The 24,250-nt window shown below is 45.5% G+C and overlaps 2 protein-coding genes across 6 annotated transcripts in view; one reads left to right on the forward strand and one right to left on the reverse strand.

Annotated features, from left to right (window-relative positions):
- The window catches only part of LOC308327786 (long-chain fatty acid transport protein 2-like), a 512,892-nt gene that overhangs the window by 262,191 nt on the left and 226,451 nt on the right, over positions 1-24,250 (forward strand). The window lies entirely within an intron of this gene.
- ltbp1 (latent transforming growth factor beta binding protein 1) overlaps positions 1-24,250 on the reverse strand; it is a 150,677-nt gene that overhangs the window by 3,828 nt on the left and 122,599 nt on the right. For all 5 annotated transcript variants that reach the window (XM_080782388.1, XM_080782387.1, XM_080782389.1 and 2 more), the window contains 8 exons: positions 16,520-16,657; positions 12,776-12,937; positions 12,277-12,393; positions 10,616-10,744; positions 5,341-5,481; positions 4,026-4,196; positions 2,495-2,665; positions 1,251-1,400 (listed from right to left, as the gene is read on the reverse strand). In XM_080782388.1, coding sequence (XP_080638514.1) covers positions 1,251-1,400; positions 2,495-2,665; positions 4,026-4,196; positions 5,341-5,481; positions 10,616-10,744; positions 12,277-12,393; positions 12,776-12,937; positions 16,520-16,657 — 1,179 coding nt within the window. The remainder of the gene's footprint in view (positions 1-1,250; positions 1,401-2,494; positions 2,666-4,025; positions 4,197-5,340; positions 5,482-10,615; positions 10,745-12,276; positions 12,394-12,775; positions 12,938-16,519; positions 16,658-24,250) is intronic.

Genomic DNA, 24,250 nt, shown 5'->3' on the forward strand with positions numbered 1-24,250 from the left:
GCAGAGAGGCCAGCCGGGTTAAGGCTGATTGTGTTTCAGCGAGCAGCCGTGTCGCCAGTAAAGTGTACTTAACGGGTCAGCGTGTAATGTATTATTTGTGGAGAGCACTCCAGCTCACCTTGAAACTATACGTGCAGCTAATGGACTCAGGGCCATGAGAGGAGGGAGGCGTGGAGCCTCGGTACGCTTGACCGTATGGAGCGCACTGGTTCCCAGACTGGTGCTCGGGACCCATGTTTGGGTCTCGCAGACCAATTGCTACGCGAGTACATACTGTATCGCCTTTTTTGTGGCTTCCATTAGAACAATAGTATCTTTTCATTGATTAAATGGAAACCACACATATTAGTGTGGTTACCATTGGCAACCAGACAATAGTAATTGCCCAACTTTATTTATTTATTCAGTATAAAAATGTTAGGGTCCCTGTGATGTCATGTGGGTCAATACATCAGTGTGTGTGTTTGTGTGAGGATGAGTGAAGGGGAAACTTAGGTGTGGGCTATTTTCTTTATCATTATGGTTTTTGGTTTTCAGTATTTTATTGGACAACATCTTGCATGTTGCCAATCTTTTTTTTGTGCACGGTTTGCTGCTAGCTAGCTAAACTAATTGTTGGTATTTTCCTGGTACTGTATCTCAGGCGACCTTTGGTTAAAGCTAGCTGACCGATTGCAGTGGTGGAAAGTAACAATTCTGAGGTATTTTTTACTTTACTTGAGTATTTCCAATTTCTAGTACTTTTACTTCTACTCCACTATACATCTTTGAGGGAAATATATAATATACATTTGCATACATGACCCTATAAACAATTTAGTATCATTTAGTATAATGTAAGGTTTTGCCCACTCAAATGGTACCTCGTCAGATAGCCTACAACAACTTCTGTGAACCGACTTCGCTGTAGTAGCCTTTTCATAAATTATATTTGTACTTAGGCTGTCTGCTGTCGTGAAGGTTTATAGTTAGAGATATTCAAATTCCAGCTGTCTGCTGTCCAGCCTCTCCCACCCCTCACTAGGGAAGATTCCGGGAGGAAAACAGAAAAGGGGTGAGTTGTCCTGTTACCCTTTCTAGTACTTTTAAGTACATTTTGATGCCAATACTTGTATACTTTTACTCAATCTAGAATTCGGGACTTTTACTTGCAACAGAGTGTTTCTATATTGCAGTATTAATACTTTTAAGTAAAACATTTAAGTACTTTATTCCTGTGTTTCATGCAGTATGTGTGTCTCTTGTCCTACCAATGCAGGCCATTCGGGACATCTCCAGGGTGTAGCCGTCGAAGCAGTCACAGGTGTAGCCCTCGTGCACACGCACACACCGGCCGTTCTCACATCCGTTTAGAATCCCACACTCCTCTGCTCGCAGACCCTCAAACGCATCATATGGGTCTGTAGGGTAGATGGTGACAGACAGAGGGAGGAACATTATGTCACACAAGCTCCGGATGGAATAATTCATTCATAATCTATTCATATTCATATAGTCTAATTTGACACTACCGTAGGTTCCCTTGATTAATAAATGCAGTACTTAAAAATATATTATTAATAATAATAATAATAATAATAATAATAATAGTAATACACAACAATACACTTTAGATGTAAATAAAAACACTAATTTGGCAGTTAATTAATTAATGTCATGGATTGGGTTCCCAATGAGTTTCTAACCAGGGCAAGTATTCCATTGAAAGGGGGAGGGTTTGAAATGGCCACAAGATGGCAGCAAAGTGCTTTCATTGGCAGTCAAGTTAAAAGGGATTATGCATGCTCCCTATTGCCTACCAGTACCAATGTAAGCTTTCTCCATACAAAACATTTCTGCTCACTGCCAGTGCCAACCATGAAGGACAGTGCTTCAGTTATGGACTTAGAAATTAATGATTTCCATATAGATAATGAATTAATCAGTTGACCACTCAGGCGTCTCTACTTTCTGGACCACGTGGACGTGGACATAATTAATTATTGCCACAATTGATTATTGTGGCACTATAGCATGTACATTGATCTGTGGTTGAAAGATTGAATGGTCTTTGGCACCATTTCTTAACCATTGGTCCACGGCATAATTACAGTTCTATGGGAAAATGTAAAAAATAAATCAGAAATTAAATAATGGTAACAATAGTTTTGGACAGACGATGTGATAAATAAATGTTTGTGTTTGTGTTATGCCTTCCTCTACTAAACATACTGTATATATTGTTGTGGGGAGGTGTGGCGAGGTGGTCCTTGAGGATTGTTTGAAATATGCTAGTTTTCACAGCTCAAAAAATGCTGAGAAGCGCTGGTCTAGGAGAAAGCTCTCCTGAGTCCTAACATATTGCATATACCCTTTATTACACTTAACCGCCGTGGCACACTGCATGTTCAGTCACTTAATACGAGTCTTTACAAAAAGTTCGGGTTTCACTGGACTTCCCCTGTTAATATTAACACAAAGGAAATCAAAAGAAAATAAATGAAGCACAACTCACTCTCCTCGTCCTCGTCCTCGTAAAGAGGCAGGATGGCCCGCTGGTCGGGTCGCTGTGCGCCGTAATCCGGCCTGATCTCGTATTCGTGCACCGGGCTGGCCACCAGGGCATCGCGGCCGTACGGCCGGCGACCACCACTCAGAGGCAGGTTGCACATGGAGGCGTAGTCCTCTGGGGGAGACGAGGGAGATAAAGACATAACAGACAGAATGAAAGGGGTCTGTGGAGTACGCGAGACAAAGAGAGTTGGGGAGAGACCATCACATTATGCAAACTGAACACAAAGCTAATGAACCACTTTAACCCCGTTTTATTTTTAATGGGTGAAAATATAAAATGGATCTAATTGCAGATCTAGATCAGCTGTTTTGAAAATAATTTTGTGGGATGTTTGTGGTTAAGTGGTTAAAAACAGTAAACAATGGGACAGCGAGGAAGAGCAATGTACGGTGAACGACGGATAGACTACGAGACAAAATTAGGTTGGCTCTATCAGACGGGGATCCGCACAGAGGGGAGGACCATCCTCTGAGAGAAAGATAGCAGATAGAGAAGGATGGGGATAAGTAGAAAATAGCATTCAGATAGAAGATAATATCCAGAGTCCTCCAGAGTGCCATAGAAGTAGTTTGCCTTTCTAAACACACTCTGATAAAGAGCATGGATGCAAAAAGCACAAACAGAGACTGGTCTCATGCTGTTTAATATATGCAGCAGCAGTCTGAATGTCAACCGTTTCTGAGGGGATTGAAACCAATTACAAAGCCATCACCATGCTTAGCAAACAGGGGAGGATTTAGGGGAAAAGTGAATAATATACTCTGGTTTAGGTACTAGAGACCAGCTCAGTGGTCTTGTGGTTAGAGTGTCCGTCGTGAGACTGGGAGGTTGGGGCTTGATCCCCGGCCAGGTCATACCAAAGACTCTGAAAAATTGGACCCAATGCCTCCCTGCTTGGCACTCAGCATCAAGGGTTTGGATTGGGGGTGAATCCCTGCGACATACTAACGTAAATGAAACGCTACAGAAACAGGAGATAGGCTCCTGCCCATGGCTCGCCAAGGCTTGCTTACTTGCTTAGGTACTAGAGAGCAACATACTAACCATTCCCTCACACTGCAACACCCCCCCACCCCCCCCAAAAAAAAACCCACACTCACACACACACACACCCACCCACGCACCCACGTGGTTTCCTGTCTCGGCAGGTCAGTGGGCTAACGAGAGCAGGTGTGTAGGATTAGAGAGGAGACTGTTCAGAGCATAAGTGATTATATCCTTGGTTCCCACAATTCTCTTGCCAATGGACAAGGGGAGCAGGTTTCAGGGTGAGTGCGTGTGTGCGTGCGCGCTGTGTGTCGTTAAACAGTCATGGAGCATAGACAGAGCATAGAAGAGAATGACTTCCAACAGGTCATGAATAACATTCAGACCTATGCGGTGAACAGGTCAATCACACACAGATGCACGGCACCACCACGCACACACGGAAACGCTCAGACTAAAGCTGTGTATGTTTTAAGTAGCCTACCAGTGTCCTTTCGTGGACAGAGGGCGCAATTCATGCCCCAGCCCTCTCCGTACAGGCAGCAGCACTCCGTGAAGGTGGTCTTCCTGTTGTTGGGACCCAGCGGCCGTGTGCATGTTGTGTAGGTGTCTGTCACTGTCTGCCAACAGATCTGTTCTGTCTCACGATGCTGCTCTGCTCACACACACATACATGTACACACACACACACACACACACACACACACACACACACACACACACACACACACACACACACACAGTATGTTAGTGATAATGCATATACAGTAATACAAAGACAATATAAACAGGCTCAGTAAGTAATCAAACTTCCACTTCAACAGGAAATCCAACGGTATGTCTGCAGGATAGAGACAGGGTGCAAGCCAGACACAAACAGGGTCATCCCACATTACTGTACATATTAAAGGACCGTGCATGTTTAGGGCATTGCCTCAGTACACTTGACAATTTAATTCAGCGCACAGACTTTCCAACACAATAAATATAATAAAGTTATTATATGTGTTTTAATTTGTTTCAGCCACACAAGCCCCGCTCTGCTTATATACATGCATGAACATTTTGTACAGCTAATAGAGGCTGTATGCCTAACATTCTGGCCTTGACAGCCCAAGTCTCTATCCTCTTTCTATCTGCAAAGTTTTAGTTTCATAGAAATCCACCGTAGACATGTTATGAGATACTTTCTGTCAAGATAATCTTTCGATGCAACGTCCTGCTGCCTCCTGCATTATGTGACATTTAGACACAGGTGGTAAGCAGGACCATTGCGTGATTTCCCATGAGCGCTTCCAAACACCAATGCTCCATGCTGCTCAATGTTTTGCCACTCAGACTAGATGAGGGGGGGCGTGTCCCGGTGAAAAAGTGATGCATGTGCATACTATCTATAACGGATCTACATCTGATTCCTCCCAACCGTTATTTATCAAGGGAAGCTTTGTTGGAGAATCTGTACGTTTTCTCAGCAACCTGTTTCCTCCTCACTCTCACCTGGGACCAGTGGACGTGTGCCACTGTGTGTAAACTAGTATGTTTTATTACCATGATCATCAATGTTTCTCATGTTTTTACCCTGCCTATGTAATGCCCTGGATTCGAACCCGGTTCTCCCACATGTAAAGCCAACATCTTAACCACTAAACCAAAAGGAATTCCCTATGACTCAGGGGAGATATTTAGACTTTCAGGCCATCAGGCTGATGTTGTGAGCCACTCTGCTACACCTACAGTAAGGGGGGGTGCTGCTGGGGTCTCTAGTTCCATGGGGTCTGGGTTAGTGAGTGTTCTCTTACCAGCCACCTCAGGGGGATGAACACACTGGTTGCTGCTGGGGTCTAGTACCATGGGGTCTGCACAGAAACACATGTAGGAGCCATCCGTGTTCAGACACTCTCCCCCAACGCACACAGACTCATCCAGACACTCGTTGATATCTGGGAGAGAGAGAGCAGAGGAAAAGATATTAAGACTTTTTTGTTGGAACTAGTACTTCCTTTACCCAGTATGGGGTTTAAGTGGTTAAGACCTTACAGTAGCCTACCATCATTGGGTGTAGGCCCTACACCCAATGATTATTTTAGCTGAAAAGTCATTAACGTAGCCAATTTAGACCCACTCCTTTTAAAAATGCTTGCACACAGAATAATAACAGTAGCAGCAGAAACACACTTCCAAAAAAGGACAGAGACCAATAAATTGCAATTCCATTTCCACCCACTTTGGTGTAGGTGGACAATGTGTTTATCAACGAGCCGGTGATACAGTCCAATTTTACACTTAAGAGTTCAACTCACACTGAGGAATTCTGCTGTGTATGACTTAATTACCGGATAACTCAAGAATGATTTGGTGATGAAATATTCCTGAAATATAACTCATCATTTTACTGTTTTTCGGGCACGTATATTTATGTGAAATGAATACTGCAGATATGCATTACTCAAAATCTAGCCAGCATACTTGTTATGCTTGAAACCTCGTGGCTATAACTGCTGAGGATATGAGTATAAAAAAAAGCACATATTCCTAGAGAACTGAAATAGTCATAAAAACATCTGCGCAGTACATACACGGCCACAGGCCGGAGCTGTGGCGGTTTTCTTAAATTGTATTATGACTTGTGAGGCCACGCGTAACGAACCTCAAACCGTTGCCCACGCCAGGCGAGAGCCAAACCTCTGCTGAGCCTTGCTCTCCACCCAGTCTGTCCGCTTTTTTACAGCTTGGCAAAGATGCCAATAAACAGACTTTCTCTTTACTTTCTCACTTTCTCCATATTGGCTAAAGGCCAGCCAATGAGGGGTCATCAATGGCTTCCCATTCTCTGAACCAAGCCCCCAGAATCGCGGTAGAACAGCGAAGCTGCCGTCGCCTGGTGGTCAAATCTGGGATTGCAAGACTTCTGCATTTATTGCACTTGCTTCGCACGCACGCACAGGACACACAAAGGACACACACATACAAAGGACACAGACAGAGACGGATGCACTCGTTTTTTATATTGGTAGCCAAGCTGTAAATGACATTTCATGTCAGTCTTGTTTACTCTAAAGCCTAATTTATATTCTTGACACCAAGTATGAATGAAACACTTAAACCCTATTATATGCCTCGCCCAGAATAGGGACACTAGGGTTCATGTGGTTAACTGGGCATGCCATTGTGTATAACAAAGACCAAACGAATACCAACGCGTTGAAAACAGCTACAAAAGGAAGCAAGGGGTTCGGCATTCAAAACAAGGCCTTGATTTTGTTCTTGGAAGCTCAAGGCTCTTGCTTGTGTGGCGCAGTCACTCCAGAAAGCCGCAGAGCTGCCGCAGAAAACGAGTCGAGGTAACAGAACTATTTCTGGAACGGCGGTCACTTCACAGCTGCACCGCGACGACGACACAGCTCTGGAGCGCAAGCACATGATGTGACGGATGTTACCCAAAAGCACATAAAATGTGTTACTGTACATATGTATTTCCCATTTGGGGAATTAAAATAAGCCTGTAATTGGCAGAGCCCTGACGGCAAGAGGCCAAACCCCCTGATGTCATACTGTGTGAACGTGTATTCCTTGTTGTACAGTACAGTATAGTATAGGTACAGTACAGCCCTGTGGCCGGACTGACTCAAATGTGCGCCGCGGGTTCGACTCCCGATACCGACGGGCGATGGCCTTTACTGCATGTCACTCCCCCATCTCTCTCCCCCATTTCCTGTGAGCCTACTGTCTGTCCCTCTATAAAAAATATAAAATAAAGGTGAAAGCCAACATTTGAAAGGTTCAACGGTTTGAACACATTTTCACGCTTTAAAAAAAATAAGCTCATAGCGCAAAGTGAGAAAGTGACGCACTATGAGTTTGTATATCTGCTATTTTTTAATAGTCAACCAATGTGCTATACTATATATACATATATATATATATATATATATATATATATATATATATATATATATATATATATATATATGTTGCAGAACGTGCAGTACGCCCACAAGGCCGGGGTGAGAGTGACCAACAGTGCTGTAGCAGCAGTGGGCTCTATTTAGTTCTGGTCATGCATGGTCACTAAATGGAGAGATCATCTGAGACTGATCTGAGGTCAGTGGTTGAGAGGTAACACCCTAATGACCTCAACAGGTTTGAGAAATGTTTCCTATATACGGTACTAGATCTCTAAACATGGCTATGGACTGCAGATGTACTGTATGTGTGTGTGTGGTGCGTGTGCATGTGCATGTGTGTGTGTGGGACTGAGAGGTACAATTCTGGTAAAAGTATATAGGTCTTAAGGACGGCAGACTGCTAGGCGAGCGCTGCCGCTTTGGCATGGGGGGGGGTCAGATCAACATATGGAATGAATTCTGTACTGGCCATATATGGAGTGTGTCTTGACTGAGTGTACAGGGTTTGATTGTCACGATCCGTGACCTGTTTTGTCACCCTGCTGTGCTTTCTTATGTTCCTGGTTTCTTTGGGGTTTTTACTTTACTTTTGTGTACCTTATTTTGTAGTATCTAGTGTCTTCATGATGTCACATGTCACGAGGCGTGACCATATACAGTATGGGGACGTGATGTCACGAGGCATGACCATACAGTATATGGAGGCATGGGTGGGTGACGGATGGACGGACGGACGGACGGACGGACGGGAGATGCATGTTTTCATAGTAAATGTGACCTGCGGTCGGATTTAATTGATCCTCACTAATGCTCATTATAGTATGGTACCATTTTATCATGAACATTAGTGAGGAGTGGACCAATTATATGAAGATAGGTTGCAAATGGGTGAAGTCATCCTTTAAGTGCCACACTTCACAGACAGCTGCTTTGCTGGGGGGGCTAATGATGCTTATTGCTATGGAAACACAAACCAGTACATATTCATCTCTAGCAGATGTGTGTCACGGTCGCCGTCGCTCACCGAGGCCCCCGTAGATTGATGACTTCCCGTCCTGTGTTTGACATGTGTGATGCTCACACACCTTTACGTCTTACCTCAGGCACTATGTGTAAATGTCTAGATCATTTGTTTGTTTCTTTGATTGATCTCTTGTCCCTCTTACCCCCCCCCCCCCCCTTCCCTTTATTTTTTTTCTATGGAAATAACAAAAACGATACAACAAATTTCACCCACTTTTTTTCTACAAACCTGTGACACGATAAAGCTGATTCAGATTTTTTGCTATGAATGGAAAATGTTTGATCTGAATTCTGTACATTTATTATTATTAGTTTCACAGTACTGAGAATATACAATATAAAAAAAAAACGAACGTACCAGTAAGACGCCCTGAGGGCGAGGTCGTGCTAAAACAAGGTATGGGAATGCCCATATATGGACCTTTTTAAGTGGTGCAACCACTTCTACATCCAGCAATGTCCACCTGTTTGTGTAAGTCAATGAGCAATGCACATGTACCTGTTTGTGTACGTCAATGAGCACGAGTGGTGTGCGCATGCGTGAAATTGGAACGAGAGAAGTATGTGACATTGCTGCCACCTGCTGGACGCAAATCAACTTGCTTTTAGTCTGCCTGTATAATGGGAGGTGGACGGCAGCATGCATGCGCGATCCATAATAAAGCTAATCTAACGGAGCAGAGAGAGAGAGAGAGAGAGGGGAGTTGCACCACTTGGTTCACACAGGTGTGATTTTTTGGCTACGTTTGAACAAAATCTTGAAAGCGTGAGAACTACTGATTTAGAAGGCATTCGTATAGAATCGGCCTCAGGTCTTAATGCATGGGTTAAAAGTAAAATACTTAAAACAACTACAAAAATGTGTGTTCCGCACGCAAGGGGTGCATGTGTGGTGTGTGCACGTGCGTGCATGCGTCTGTGTGTGTATGTGTGTGTGTGTGTGTGTGTGTGTGTGTGTGTGTGTGTGTGTGTGTGTGTGTGTGTGTATGTGTGTGTGTACTGCGCCCAGAGAAGGTGGTTCAGGGCCAGGCCATGTGCCAGGCCATACTCAGTGAGAATGCTGCTTTTGGTTGGTGCTGCAGAGGGCCTGGTGTTTTGGTTGGTGCTGTAGAGGGTCTGGTTGGTGTTGGCCTCTGTTGTGACCACAGTCTGGCCTCGTATCACTTCACACACTGTCTCCCCACCCTGACTCCTCACCCTGATCTGACCCCACACACACTAGCGGGCACTAACACACATGCCCGACCCGCGCACACACCCGTCAGGGACACACATACCGTCAACTGGTGTTGATGCAGGTCATCATTTTCAATCACATATACAAAAACACAACACATGATATTTTGTGCTAGCTGTTAGCCGACAATAAAACAAACCAAAACACAACCTCTTCAGAGCGTAACAGTTTGTCTTTTCAGTTTGTGAGTGTCATATCGCGTCATGTCCATCTTTTGTTACTATGAAACTATATATTTTTATCGCTACCAGGCCGAAGGCCGGAGAATATATTTTCGCTCCTGTCCCACCATCCGTTCGTCCATCCGTCCGTCTGTAATCTCCGGCACCGCTGGAGCAATTGGTGTGAAACTGTGTACACACGCTCCCTGGAGGCCAGAGCTGAACCTCTGCCACATCGTTATAATTCCACATCGTTAGAGCTCCACCACAAGGCAAATTTGCGCAAAACACATTTTTTGATATTACTTCTAGAGATTACAGATCTGTACACATTATTTCTATAGTCATGCATGATCAAATTGGGTCTGTGGGATTTTTCATATTCCAGTGGACAGTTTTGAACAAAATGCATCAAGTCATGCGTTTTTCTTTTGCAAAACACACCTTTTGCTACTACTCCTACCAATTTGGTCCAAAACCAAAGATGTATTAGTCAGATTTCTTATAATCCATTCCAATTGGCTATGATTGCCTTCCAAACTTCGTTTTGTACAAAATGCCACAAATCATGAACGTGACCTGGCGGAGACCTGGGATGCTTCCTTGGGATCTGTCCTTGGGTGCACACTTGTTTTCACTCCACAAAGGTTGTAATTAACATACAGATTAGACAAAATAAATGTGTATTCAACAAAATGACAGCACAGCTTTACCACTTTACCGACGCCAGCCTCTGGTTGACACTCACCTCTGCACTCCAGCTTGGCGGGGTCGTAGTCCTGTCCGGTCTTACAGTAGCACTCATAGCTTCCCAGGGTGTCCAAGCAGAAGCCTCCCTTGCACACCTCCTGCCCAAACAGACTGCACTCGTCTGCATCTATACATGCAGAGAGAGAACAGCACAGTTAACACACACAGACAGACAGATACATCATTATGTTTTGTTTGTGTGTCAGCATCAGGTACACTGAAACTCACGTCTCCTCTGGCACAGTGCCTCAAATCATGCGTGGCTGTTAAAATACTATCCTTCATGCCAAATAAGATGAAGACGGAACTCACTCACTCACGCACACGCACGCATGCACACATACATGCACACAGTGCAATTTTACAGTGCTCCAAACTCACACCTGCTCGCTGACATGCGTGCACTGTGTGCTTTGGTTTATCTGCAGGCTACACACATGCACACACAGATCAGATGAAATCGTGCATCTAAAATTCGCACATAAAGCATGGGAATCTGACGTGTAGAAAGGAAGTAGGTAGGGGTGAGTCAAAACTGAGGAATAATTATGAAGCCTCGGGACAGTTTGAATTCGCCCCGAGGCTGTTGACAGCTAGGAAAGCTTTGAGGATAGAACCATCAGTTTTCAGTTACAGTACAATACTGTGTCTACTTTGTGTATGTCTACTTTGTGTGTGTGTGTGTGTGTTTGTGTGTGTGTGTGTGTGTGTGTGTGTGTGTGTGTGTGTGTGTGTGTGTGTGTGTGTGTGTGTGTGTGTGTGTGTGTGTGTGTGTGTGTGCGTGTGCACGTGCGTGCGTGCACACACACACAGTATTTGTTTGTGTTTCCACTACTGGTGTGTCTGGGCGTTGGTGTTTACACTGGAGAACATGATCTGTCATGCAAGCAGCTCCAATAATCGAACAGATATTCTCGTGGATGCAGTATATTTTCATTTTAACATATTCTTTATAGAAGGAATGTCACAGGAAAGGTAAGGAGTAAAAGAAACCCTTCAAGTTTTCTGAAAAACAAACTAAGAGTGCATAGACAGTAAATAAGAAGGTACAATGAAGAGAGCAAAGAGATGGGAAAAAAGGACAATCATGGACGGGATAAGAATATTATAAGCAGGCGGTATGTCTGTGCTGTCTGTTTCGCACGCACGCACGCACGCACGCAAAAGTAAGTGGCAGTGATAGGACAAGTAGGGAAAGGCATGAGGGGAGACCAGAGGAGAGGTGAGTGCAGGAGGAGATGATGTCTATTCAGTGTGTGCAGTGTGGGGGGCTATGCACTGCAGCATCAGCTCTATGGCCCCTTTTACACCAAAATAACTTTGGCTCTAGAACTGGTTCAGTTCTACATTCTTGGTGCTTTCACGGAACCGTTGGCCATTTTTTGGTTCCAGTTCCGAAACAACTTTTAGGGTTCTGAATCAATTCATTTTCAGTGGAAACACAAGCCCTAAGTTGTAATATTGCCCCGGCCCACAAGTTGGGAATCCTTGCAGCAGATGACACCTCGCTGCAAAATGTAAAAGTTCGGTTTTATTTCTTACGGTGATTTTCAGTGCTGTAACAACTGCAAAGTAGTTGTATACAGTTCCACGTTAGACCTTGTTCTACATGTTCAGAAGGTTCCCTTTCAGTTAAACATACTGTACACACATACACACCTTTGTAGCATTCAGCAGTGTTCAAGCCTCTGTAGCACTCAGCGGGGCTCACTCCATACACTGTTTCTCCAGTAGGGATGGACCCTCTGCCAGACGGACACAGTTGGTTGAACTGGTCTGAAAGGTGAAACACATGGATTAGATAGAGGTACCAACTGAGTCAGTCAACCAGGTCTGTAATTCAAGGAGATAAGAGGTACCAACTGAGTCAGTCAACCAGGTCTGTAATTCAAGGAGATAGAGGTACCAACTGAGTCAGTCAACCAGGTCTGTAATACAAGGAGATAGAGGTACCAACTGAGTCAGTCAACTGAGTCACTCAGTAGACAAATAGTCTTTTATCACAATATCAAACTTTGGGCAATCTGGCCATGGTACTTGTGCCCGTTATGAATCTGTATGTTTCCTGGCCGTTCTGCCACACCCGGCCTATGTGCTTCCTCACCAGTTCAATTGACAGGACAGTAAATGTACGTTACACCACTATGTTCTTCCTCACCAGTTCCATTGACAGGACAGGGGTGGACCTCACAGTTGTCGCCCCAGCCGGCTCCCAGCGTGCAGCAGCACTCCTCCAGGGTGACATGGCTGGTCAGCACGCTCTCACACAGGTTCTCATCGTTCAGACGGTAGTAGCACTCTTTACGCTCCACTGCTGACACTGTGGGACAGACAGACAGACAGACAGGGAGACATAGAGGGACAGACCGACAGGGAGACATAGAGGGACAGACAGGACAAAGAGACAGACAGGGAGACATATAACTTGAAATTAGACATTCTGCATAATGAGTAAATTGATGCCAATGCTTTTGTACCTTTACTCAAGTACATTTTGAATTCCTGACTTTTACTTGTAACAGAGTACTTCAATATGACAGTATTGATACTGTTACTTAAGTAAAAAATGTGAGTACAGTAAGATAAGCCTGATGATTGGTCGTACGTATGTATATTGTATACAATTATGTATACTGTTTACAATAAATGTGTATACAGTATGTAAAATAAAAAGGGTAACAGTTACGACCATCTAATCAAGTGTGCAGACTCCCTTTTTGCATCATATAACCTGTACACCAAAGTTGGCAGCACTCATCTGCACACACAAACACAAAGCGCTTTTGGGCAGCAAGAGAGAGAGAGAGAGAGAGAGAGAGAGAGAGAGAGAGAGAGAGAGAGAGAGAGAGAGAGAGAGAGAGAGAGAGAGAGAGAGAGAGAGAGAGAGAGAGAGAGAGAGAGAGAGAGAGAGAGAGAGGGGGGGAGGTATAATGTTGTAATTGGTTGGGCTAATGAGTGTCATTAGTGGAGGAGAGAGAGCTGGAGGGGGTAATGATGAGGATGAGGATCTCTGAGCTCTGGTAGATTTGAAGGAAATACTGCTTTGTGAGCTGCAAGGAGGCCAGTGTGTATGGAACATGCCACATAGGAATACTGAAAACAAGCAGGCCTTTGCTGTTGAATAGTTAATTATGTCTAATCAATTGGGTTCCACTAAACATAGAAAACATGCAGCGCTACGGGATTGAACAACTTTGGGGACTCACTAATTAAACGTGTCTTCATTTGGCTGGAAGTATTAGTGTAGCTTCAGTGTGGCACTCTAACCTCAGAACCTTTAAACACTGTCAACCTTGTGTTTCCTTTTTGTGTTTTTTTTGTAATGTTTTGGGGTGAACTACTATTACCCTTTCTCTCCATCTCTCTCTCTCTCTCTGTCTCTCTCTCTGACATTCTGTCCCTCTCTCTTCCACTCTCACCCTAGCCCCTCCACCCCTCAGGTGTCTCTTCCACTCTCACCCTAGCCCCCCACCCCTCAGGTGTCTCTTCCACTCTCACCCTAGCCCCCCACCCCTCAGGTGTCTCTTCCACTCTCACCCTAGCCCCCCACCCCTCAGGTGACATTTCCCACGCATACATTTTTCATACACATTGAGTGATGATCCAACATAAACATCACTTCAACATAATCTCACGTACGTGCAAATAGACTCGTCAGGAATAGCGCACACGCACGCACGCGCACACACACACACACACACACACACACACACACACACACACACACACACACACACACACACACACACACACACACACACACACACACACACACAGTAATGGGTTTCAGCCCTGCCTGCTGGTGAATGCAATAAATAATTACAGATAGCAAGCGATTTGTTCCCAATTGTCCATGTAGAGACAAAACACCCTTTTTACTTAGGGAAAAACACATGGAAATGGCCAATTTTGCATTCCTTCATGGATATCACCCTATCATTACGTAACGGATGTTTGTGAACGCGGTGCAGCCATGCACTGCCTATTTCCTTCTCCAGTTATGTAACCATGATAATGGTAATAGAGAACATGAGTTGTTTTGCATGACGAGTTAACCACTTTAACATTGGCATTCTTATTTTGGGCATGATGGCATTATCATTATCATATTATGCTTTCAAAATATTTCACTTTTTTTGTTGTTGCGACCAAAGATCGCAGTTAACTATGAAACCCTTTCGTGACATCACTATGACATCATCAGGGATGATAGTAAATCAGGGATTATATCATAGAAAATGCGACCTGCTGTCACAATTAAGCCCATATATGGAGATCCCTGATATTAAACCCATATGTTAACTATGAAATCTTGCATTTTTGTCACTCAAAATCCCCATACATTTTTGTCATTCAAAATCCCCAATTCCCCATTCATGGGGAAAGCCCCCATATATTGTGCCCAGGTCTTGTGACATCACTATGACATCAAAAATGAAGGCCCCTCCCTGGACCCTAATATACCCCTGCACATTCAAGACACTGCCCCCGCTGCTACCCTTAGATCTCCATATAGGGAGCTGACCTGTTCTGACATTCCATATGTTGATCTGACCTCATCACACCCTGTACACTCAAGACACGCTCCATATATGGCCAGTATAATTATGGCCAGCTCCATATATGGCTTCTTTCCCTCAGGCGTCTACAGTTTACAAGTTTCCTTGTAAACTGGATATTTTAAGCTATTCGTGCAATACTGTATATAGGGCTTAAGTTAAGTTTCTCATGGTCCGAAAGAAGAAATAGTTCTGGGAGAAACTAGTAGTCCTGTTTTAAGTCAAGTTGAGATGAAATGTGTGTTTTATTATACGCAGGCACACAGAGCAGTCACTGTGGCAGCCAAAGAGGGCTTCCAAATGGCGTGGCATCCTGCCGGCCTTCCAAACAGGAAACCATATTAACAGCACACCTATTAGGACTAATTTGGTGTTCTGGTGCAATCAGTTGGCCACCGCCCCAGAGTAAAGATAGCTGGGAGGTTTTATAATGTAAGAGGAGACGTGGAATGGCATCCCACTGCACACACATGGAGCACATACTAACACTGTAGCGTTTCACAAACACGGACATGAATGAACATAACACACTATGAAGTATGGACCAAGGATGAACAAACTACTGCCCTATGGTTTAGTTTGATACCAACTTTACTGTAGATAATGTTGTACTCAACCAAATCCTTCACGTAATCCTAGGAGAAAGCACTAGTCTGTGGTATAATTAAAAACCTAACTGGAACCGAGAGAAAGTCATTTAAAATGTGATGATTGTAGCTGAAATCTCATATATATTGAAAATAAAATGAACATTGTATTTATTATGGTTTGGCGATGAATTCGATCTGCTTTTTAGGTACTCTGATCAAGCGCATCAGTCCCCGCCATAGGGACTCCGAATCCCCCCTACCTAAACAGCAGATCCAAAACGACAGGTGGTAGCTGGGGTGGAGGAGGGTGAGCAGCAAAAGTGGGTTCCTGGTGCGTTCCTGGTTTGTTGTTATGCGCTGTTTGCTCCCACCGCCACCCCAGCACCACTTGCTGCTATTAATTCTGTTCCCCATGGGAGGTTGTTATTGTATATCTATCTCCCTGTTCTTAATGGTTAATGATGGTTATCTAATTGTGCCGAGCAGTGAGAAAGATGTAGAGTGCATGCAATGCAGAGCCCGAACGCCAAGATAATAGACTATATACACCCTTGTATTCACATTCTATAATAAAATATTGGTTAATTTTATTCGTGAGTTATCTGACTGATCTCATCACTACTACACTACTATGACCTGAGAGTGCAGAATGCACTGGGGACAACATCAGCTCTTACTGACGCACGTGTGTGTGCGTGCGACTGTGTGTGTGTGTGTGTGTGTGTGTGTGTGTGTGCATGCGTGCAGGGTCACCTGTAGGGGCGGGGTTACACTCGGCTGTCATTGAGTTGTACTCCTGGCCGTCCGGACAGACACACAGGAAGGAACCCTCAGCGTTCTCACACTGAGCCTCTCCACACACACTGCTCAGGAGATCACACTCGTTCACATCTGTCAGGTATCAGGGGAGGGAGGGAGGGTTGGGCGAGAGAGAGAGAGAGATAATTTTGAATTTTAAAAGCTCTTTATTAAAACCACATCTTTCCAATTCAGCCCATATTATTGGAACAATCCACCCATAGGACAGTTAATCAATTCAGTTCATCCCGAGACCATACAACTACTACACAAACCAAAGACAAACTTTCCATTAGAAAAGTTTTTCCATCTCGTGTGGCAGAGAGGGAAGGGAAGAGAGCTCTTCAGAGATAGAAAGGTAGAGACAAATATAGAGAGAGGGAATGGAAAGAGAGGGTAAAGGGGAGAAAGACTGAGGGAAGGAGAGAGTGAGAAAGAGGGAGAGAATGAGGGGGAGAGAGAGAGAGAGACTGTGGGCGACTGTGGCTCAAGAGGTAGAGCAGGTCGTCCAATGATCCATGGGTCAGCGGTTCGAATCCCGGCTCATCCTGTCTACATGTCGAAGTGTCCTAGGGCAAGACATTGAACCCCAAATTGCTCCCGATGTGCTGGTTGGTACCTTGCATGGCTTCTGCCGCAATCGGTGTATGAATGAATGTGTGTGTGAATGGGTGAATGTAATGCACAATCTATGTAAAGCGCCTTGGATAAAGGCACTATATAAATGCACCATTTACCATTTACCATTTAGAGAGAGGGAGAGATCGGAAGACGGAGAGACAGAAAGAGAAAGAGAGGGGAGAAAGAGAAATAGAGGGAGAGAGTAGAGTGCAAGACAGAGAGGGAGAGAGATTGATTGAAAGAGCGAGAGGGAGAGAAGGAAAGAAGAAAGGAAATAATAAGACAAGGAGAGAGAGCGGAAGAGAGAGAAAGAAAAGGAGAGAAAGAAAAAGGAGAGAGGGAGGGAGGGAGGGAGGGATGGAGATGGGGAAAAGAGGCAAAGAGGACGGAAGCAAACAAGTTGTTAAGTGGTTAGGTTAATGAGTGCCATTAGCTGCTTAGCAGGAATGGCTACATCCATCTTGTTTTCTATGTGTTGTGATGCAATATGTCACACATGGTCACAACCAAGTAGAAAAAGGTGCAGAACAGATGTACTGTACTGTACGTAACAAGACTAAACGTCTACAAGCCTCTCCAAAGGAGACTCTTTGTGTCTCTCTATAGGGAACAACTGCTGCTCATCCAATTGTTGGCTTTGGAATGCGACAAAAACAAAACGATATCCACAAATGGGGTGAGCAAGCGATAGAAAAAAAGTCATTTTGGGGGTGAACTATGCCTTTAACTCATTGATTCCCAGTATTAATTAATTAATTATTCCGCCACGGTCTTTTCAGTGCATACCCTTATTTTCAAGGCCAAATGGTCCTGGGCCATGAACCGGAAGTAATCAACGGCTGTGTAAAGTGCTGCACGATCTTATTTTAATTCACCCGAAACATATACATTTTGTAACCGTGATCATCAACGCTTTAGCTATGGGCCGTGAATAAAGCTTGTTTTATCTGGGAAAAGAATCCGCGATAAATGGATTAAAAAAAATCTGTTTACATTGAGGCGGATGGAGGCATACTTTTTCACTTCCGGTTCATTTCAACCTAGAGCCATTCCTACGTTGGCGAAGATTGCGATGAAAACATATATATAATTTTTTTTAAATAAAGACTCAACAATGCAACATTCTACAAAAGATAATACAAAAATAACACACTGCAACATTACGGTTAATCTGCATTGAAGTGCAGATTGGCTAAATAAATTATTTTCGCTGAATTTCTACAATACAACGTTGTAGAAATGAGGCTTTGCAGCCAATGTAAAAGGACAACAATGGTACTTCCATATCCACCTGTCTAGCACGGCGGCTATATATTCTCTGCACATGTTATCCAATACAGTCCATAGTGCTGTGGTGTGTGGGCCAGCTTCTCAATGAGCTAGAAAGTGTTAAGGAGCCAGCAGGGAGGAAAAGAGGAAGGGGGGTGCCGCGAGATGGGATAACTAAAAGCTACAGTCACAATGGAAAAGACAGACTTGAGCCCCTTAAGAGGTGATATACTGTGTATATTTTAGGGTATTTCCAGTTGTGGAGAATAGGACTACCACAAAGTAGGTCTGGAGCAGGAATTTGACTCTCCCCTTCTTTTTTGGACTTGGTCCCGAGTTTTCCTGGTTGTACACTACTCTCTACTTGGCCATGCTGTAAATATCTGCTGGCCCGGGCCGGTGAAAATTATGTTTTCATATGTTGGGAGAAATGCAGAGCCTAGAAGATCCAGAGACAGATGGATGTGAGATAGGTGAATTATTTGACTTGGCTGATTATACGAAATAAGCTCAATCTACGCATAGCAGTATGTTGTGAATGAGTAGTACATTTACACAAACACAGACACAGCCACACATGTACGCACTGTGGGATCTTAGTAGAAAAACCCCAACATAGCGAGTGTGTTGCCATGGTAACCAGCGACGCTGCCCGCCACAGAGCGCACATGAACGTGAGACACGCCCTCGGGCAAGTGATAAGCCACGTCTACCGACCGAACTTCATACTTCACCAGTCAGGAATGACTGGTGACAGGAATGCCACGCCCGCCGATAATCAGTGCCAGCCGTGCCGCATCGGGAGGTAAGGACTCTCTTTCTCGCTAAAACACACACCGCTGTTCTTGCTTGTTGGAAATCCGTATCCTCACCCCGCATTCTCTCATCAGGCTTATAGGATTGGAGCTGGCTACGGAGAAGCCAGGTGGAGGAAACGAGGAGGAGTGACAGCCGGGTCCTCCACTTCTCCCATCGCCGCTCCCCTCGCTACTAAAGGTCGTAAGAGAAACCTTATCACTGTATCACGAGCACCTTGCTAGAAGACGCCACCCCGGCGGCACTACGCTAAGGCTAATGTTAAACGCCTCACTTGGCTGGATAGAAGAATACCATACCTACACTGGGCTGTGAATAGAAGAGACACTTGTATTGAAATATCCCACCTGTTTATGGATGCCTGAGGAAGGAATAGCTAACGCTAGAATACTGCACCCGCACCATACTGTACCTGTCCACGGGGACCCTGTAGGAAAGAAAGGCCTATCCTAAAGTGACTATTCTAAGCCTACACTAAACCACTTACCGGTACCTACCTGCCTCCGCCGCTGGAAGCCGCTGCCCACCGCTGTGCCACGGACCCAGCCCCACCAGTGTGGTCCCGGGCCCACGTCAGTGGCACTTTAAGAGGAGAGAAACTATTATTTGAACTGAACAAAGACTAATGACTCTCTCTCACCTGCAGAATCCGCTCCACGGAGGAACAAGAATCCCACTGCATGTGATGATTATTTCTGTTGATCATTTTCCAAGGCTTGCACCTAATGTTCTGTGAAGAATGAATAAAAGAGGCTGCGCACCTCAATGGTGAACCTTGCCAACCTGTGTCCCGACTGGGTGTTTGTATCAGACCTTCACAGCATGCATGCACACACACACACACACACACACACACACACACACACAGTCACACACACACACACACACACACACACACACACACACACACGCACACACGCATGCTTTGTGCGCACACTGTACATCGACAACATATTTCTGCTGTTCATTGCCAAGAATAAGACAAGATCCCATTGGATTTGAAAACCTGCCACAAACATCACCCGACAAGACCTGAAATGGAACCCTACAAGAAAAAAGAGGAAACAAGGTCACCCCAGGAACAGCTGGAGAAGAAGTGTGTCCTGGCAGACATGTCTGAGAGTGGGCTCAGCTGAGGAGGTCTAATTGGCTCTGTGTGCAAACTGTAGTGTCAGGTTACCAGAGAGGGGTGGCAAACATACGCATTTTCTGTTCCGGTTCAGCGTCCCATATAGCTTCGTTTTCAATTGGCTCGATTGCATATTTGAATGGGAAAGACTAAAGGACACCTTTGTGAGTCTAGATGCCGGCAGTGATGGACGAAATACTCTTTACTAAGTATCAATCAAGTATCAATACAAGTTAAGTATGGAGTTTTTTGGACACTTAAGATACAGTGGAGTAAAAGTGAAATGATCGGAAATTGTACATAATTGTACATAAGTACTGTAGCCTACTTGAGTAGATGTACTTAGTTACTTTACATCTGTGGATGTGGGTGCAGCCGTGCAGGTAGTCTTACTGCTGTTTTTTGTATTTTTTTGTGGCCGTTGCTTAGCTAACAACTGATACTCGGATAAGAAATCCACCAAGGTGGGAAGAGCGGCAATAATTTCCGTTATCCTTCCAGCTGCTAACTTGTTTCTGTGCGGAGCCTTGCCAGAGCATGAAGGCTAGCTACACGAGTTAGACGTTGGTCGGTTCGGTTGGACGTTTCTCGAGATATGCTAACTACAGACGCACAGACACACGCAGAGAGATTTTTCGTACGTTTACGGTATTATTATAATATATTTTTTTGTACTATTATTATTATCATTATCATATTACCATTGGACGCCACTGCAAATAAAAAGCTCCATAAATGGAACAGATACAAACGAGACAGGAAGAGACGGTCATCCCAGAATCATTCTGCGCCAAGCCTCTGCTTCCCTCCCAAGCCTCTGCTTCCCTCCCAAGCCTCTGCTTCCCTCCCAAGCCTCTGCTTCCCTCCTTTCACCAAGCCTCTGCTTCCCTCCCAAGCCTCTGCTTCCCTCCTTTCACCAAGCCTCTGCTTCCCTCCCAAGCCTCTGCTTCCCTCCCTTCACCAAGCCTCTGCTTCCCTCCCAAGCCTCTGCTTCCCTCCTTTCACCAAGCCTCTGCTTCCCTCCCAAGCCTCTGCTTCCCTCCCAAGCCTCTGCTTCCCTCCTTTCACCAAGCCTCTGCTTCCCTCCCAAGCCTCTGCTTCCCTCCTTTCACCAAGCCTCTGCTTCCCTCCCAAGCCTCTGCTTCCCTCCCTTCACCAAGCCTCTGCTTCCCTCCCAAGCCTCTGCTTCCCTCCCTTCACCAAGCCTCTGCTTCCCTCCCAAGCCTCTGCTTCCCTCCTTTCACCAAGCCTCTGCTTCCCTCCCAAGCCTCTGCTTCCCTCCCAAGCCTCTGCTTCCCTCCCAAGCCTCTGCTTCCCTCCCAAGCCTCTGCTTCCCTCCTTTCACCAAGCCTCTGCTTCCCTCCCAAGCCTCTGCTTCCCTCCCTTCACCAAGCCTCTGCTTCCCTCCTTTCACCAAGCCTCTGCTTCCCTCCCAAGCCTCTGCTTCCCTCCCTTCACCAAGCCTCTGCTTCCCTCCCTTCACCAAGCCTCTGCTTCCCTCCTTTCACCAAGCCTCTGCTTCCCTCCCAAGCCTCTGCTTCCCTCCCTTCACCAAGCCTCTGCTTCCCTCCCAAGCCTCTGCTTCCCTCCCTTCCTGCATCTATATTATACAAGCCTCTGCTTCCCTCCCTTCCTGCATCAAGCCTCTGCTTCCCTCCCTTCCTGCATCTATATTTCACTGCCCACCCACAATAGTTCTGTGACATTAAAATGCGGGTCAGTTCTGCAAGTTCCATCACGTTCGCCGGGAACCCCAATTAAACAGCGGATCATATTTGGCCCAACCCCTCCCCGAATGGCCTTTGGGTATTTCACCCTCGCTGACCGGGTCCAATCTCTGCCGAGGCACGGCGGCCAGCTAAATTGAGAACAAAAGCCATTCAGGTTTTTATTTGATGCGCTCCCTCCTAAAGTCTGGCCCGGGGAGACATCCGTGTCTGAATGTTAAAAAGGGGAGAGTGAGAAAGTAAAGTCTGACCAGAGGGATTTCGGGCCTGAGATCTTGATCCCGACTGTAGCTAAAGCACCAGACAGAAAATACTTTTCGCACATCACTTAAATCACCCTGACAGTCATGTGAAGAGCCTTTTTGAGCCATCCCTTGTGACAGGAAACAGATGCACAGATATTTTCTGATTGTGAGACACACGTCAAGACAGACAGGATGAAAAGCTGAACAATGGCTCTAATCAGGGAAGAGAGAGAGAGAGAGAATATAGCAGGCCTACAAGCTCACACAATGCATTACAGGCACGTTGTGAGCTTGTAGATTGTCTCTTGTCGATCGATCAAGTCTCTGGGGATGTACGGGGACAGAGAATGAAGGTTGATAGAATGAAGTGATGAAGTGTTTATAATGAGACGAGAGGGGGAAATGATGAAGGGGGAGCAGAGGAGAGGAGATGAGGAGGAAAGAAGATGAGGAGAGAAGAAGGAGAGAGAGGAGGTTAGCGGTGGACCACTTCCGCTGGTTTTTGGTGTGTGTGTGTGTGTGTGTGTAAGTGAGTCCATCTGGGATAGCCACAGTAGAGTGGAGTGATGGGTTGGCAGGGGACAGGAGGCAGCTGGCTGTGCTGAACTGGGGTGGGACTCACTTGTACTTGCCAAAGTACAGATGGGAAGTATGTGTGTGTGTGCGTGCACAGCCACAAGTGCACAAGGTGCGTGTGTCCTTGTGCGCATATGAGAGCGTACTCTCATTGTGTGAATGAGTGCATGCTGGCACTCAATATGTGCTGTTTGTGTGTGGCAGAGAAAATGTGCAGGGTGCTTACGTGTGTGTGTGTGTGTGTGTGTGTGTGTGTGTGTGTGTGTGTGTGTCTGACAGACAGACAGACAGACAGACAGACAGACAGACAGACAGACAGACAGACAGACAGACAGACAGACAGACAGACAGACAGACAGACAGACAGACAGACAGACAAAGATGGTCCTGTCTGTGTGGATTTGAGTTGGAGGTTTTAGGCTTTTTGTATCAAAATGTCTGGGTACTAGCAGTTTACCTCAGAAGGTTCTTGCCTGAGTGCATGTGAGAGTGTGTGTATCTGTGTGTGCGTGTGCATGTGTTTTCTAGGTCAGTGGAGAGTCTTGGGGGGAAATGTTCCATGGAGGTCCAACAGGGAGACGCTGCACCCTCATTCGCAGCTCTGACAGAACCTTCCTGCTGGAGGAAATTGGACTGGATGGACGCTGCATGGGCCCACCACGCGGAAACCACCGCAACACTACATCCAACTCAGCGCACACGTACGAACACACTGCACTGCAACGCGTATGTGCACGCATGCACATGCACGGGAAAACCACCGGACGAGCATACAGAAAAGCAGATAAGAAGAATTTCAAGTTTTTTTCTAATCACGTGGTTGGGAAAGGAGGGGCCGGGCCAGACCGGGCCAGGCCGGGCCAAGACGGGCTGGGCCGCCCGCAGAGCAATGGATCTGGTGAGGCATCAAACAACATGGAGAATATATGTGAGCTCATAAAAGAGAGCTGTCTGCAGCGGACATGGATGCGCTCTTACATTCCAAGCAAAAACACTCTCTTCATCTCTCTGAATTTAAGGAGTGTACAAATGTAACCAAAAGAACCCATAATTGTCCAACCGCGTCTCCAACTCTGTTACTTTCGCTTGGTTACATTCAGAGAGCTGCATGCGCACTCGTCGATACGGATTGCCCGTTTCTGCATGAGTGTGGTCAGAAGCGCTCCAGCTTCAGTGCCTCGTCTAACCCCAGGCTCTGCAGCGGGACACACTGGATGGGGGAATGTTTAAAACATGGCAGAGACGCGCGCGGGGCCACAGCAGCAGCAGCAGCACACCTTGGAATTGAACGAAAATAAATGGG

Source organism: Protomyctophum bolini (genome assembly GCF_963924005.1).
Source record: "Protomyctophum bolini genome assembly, chromosome: 14".
Taxonomy (NCBI): domain Eukaryota; kingdom Metazoa; phylum Chordata; class Actinopteri; order Myctophiformes; family Myctophidae; genus Protomyctophum; species Protomyctophum bolini.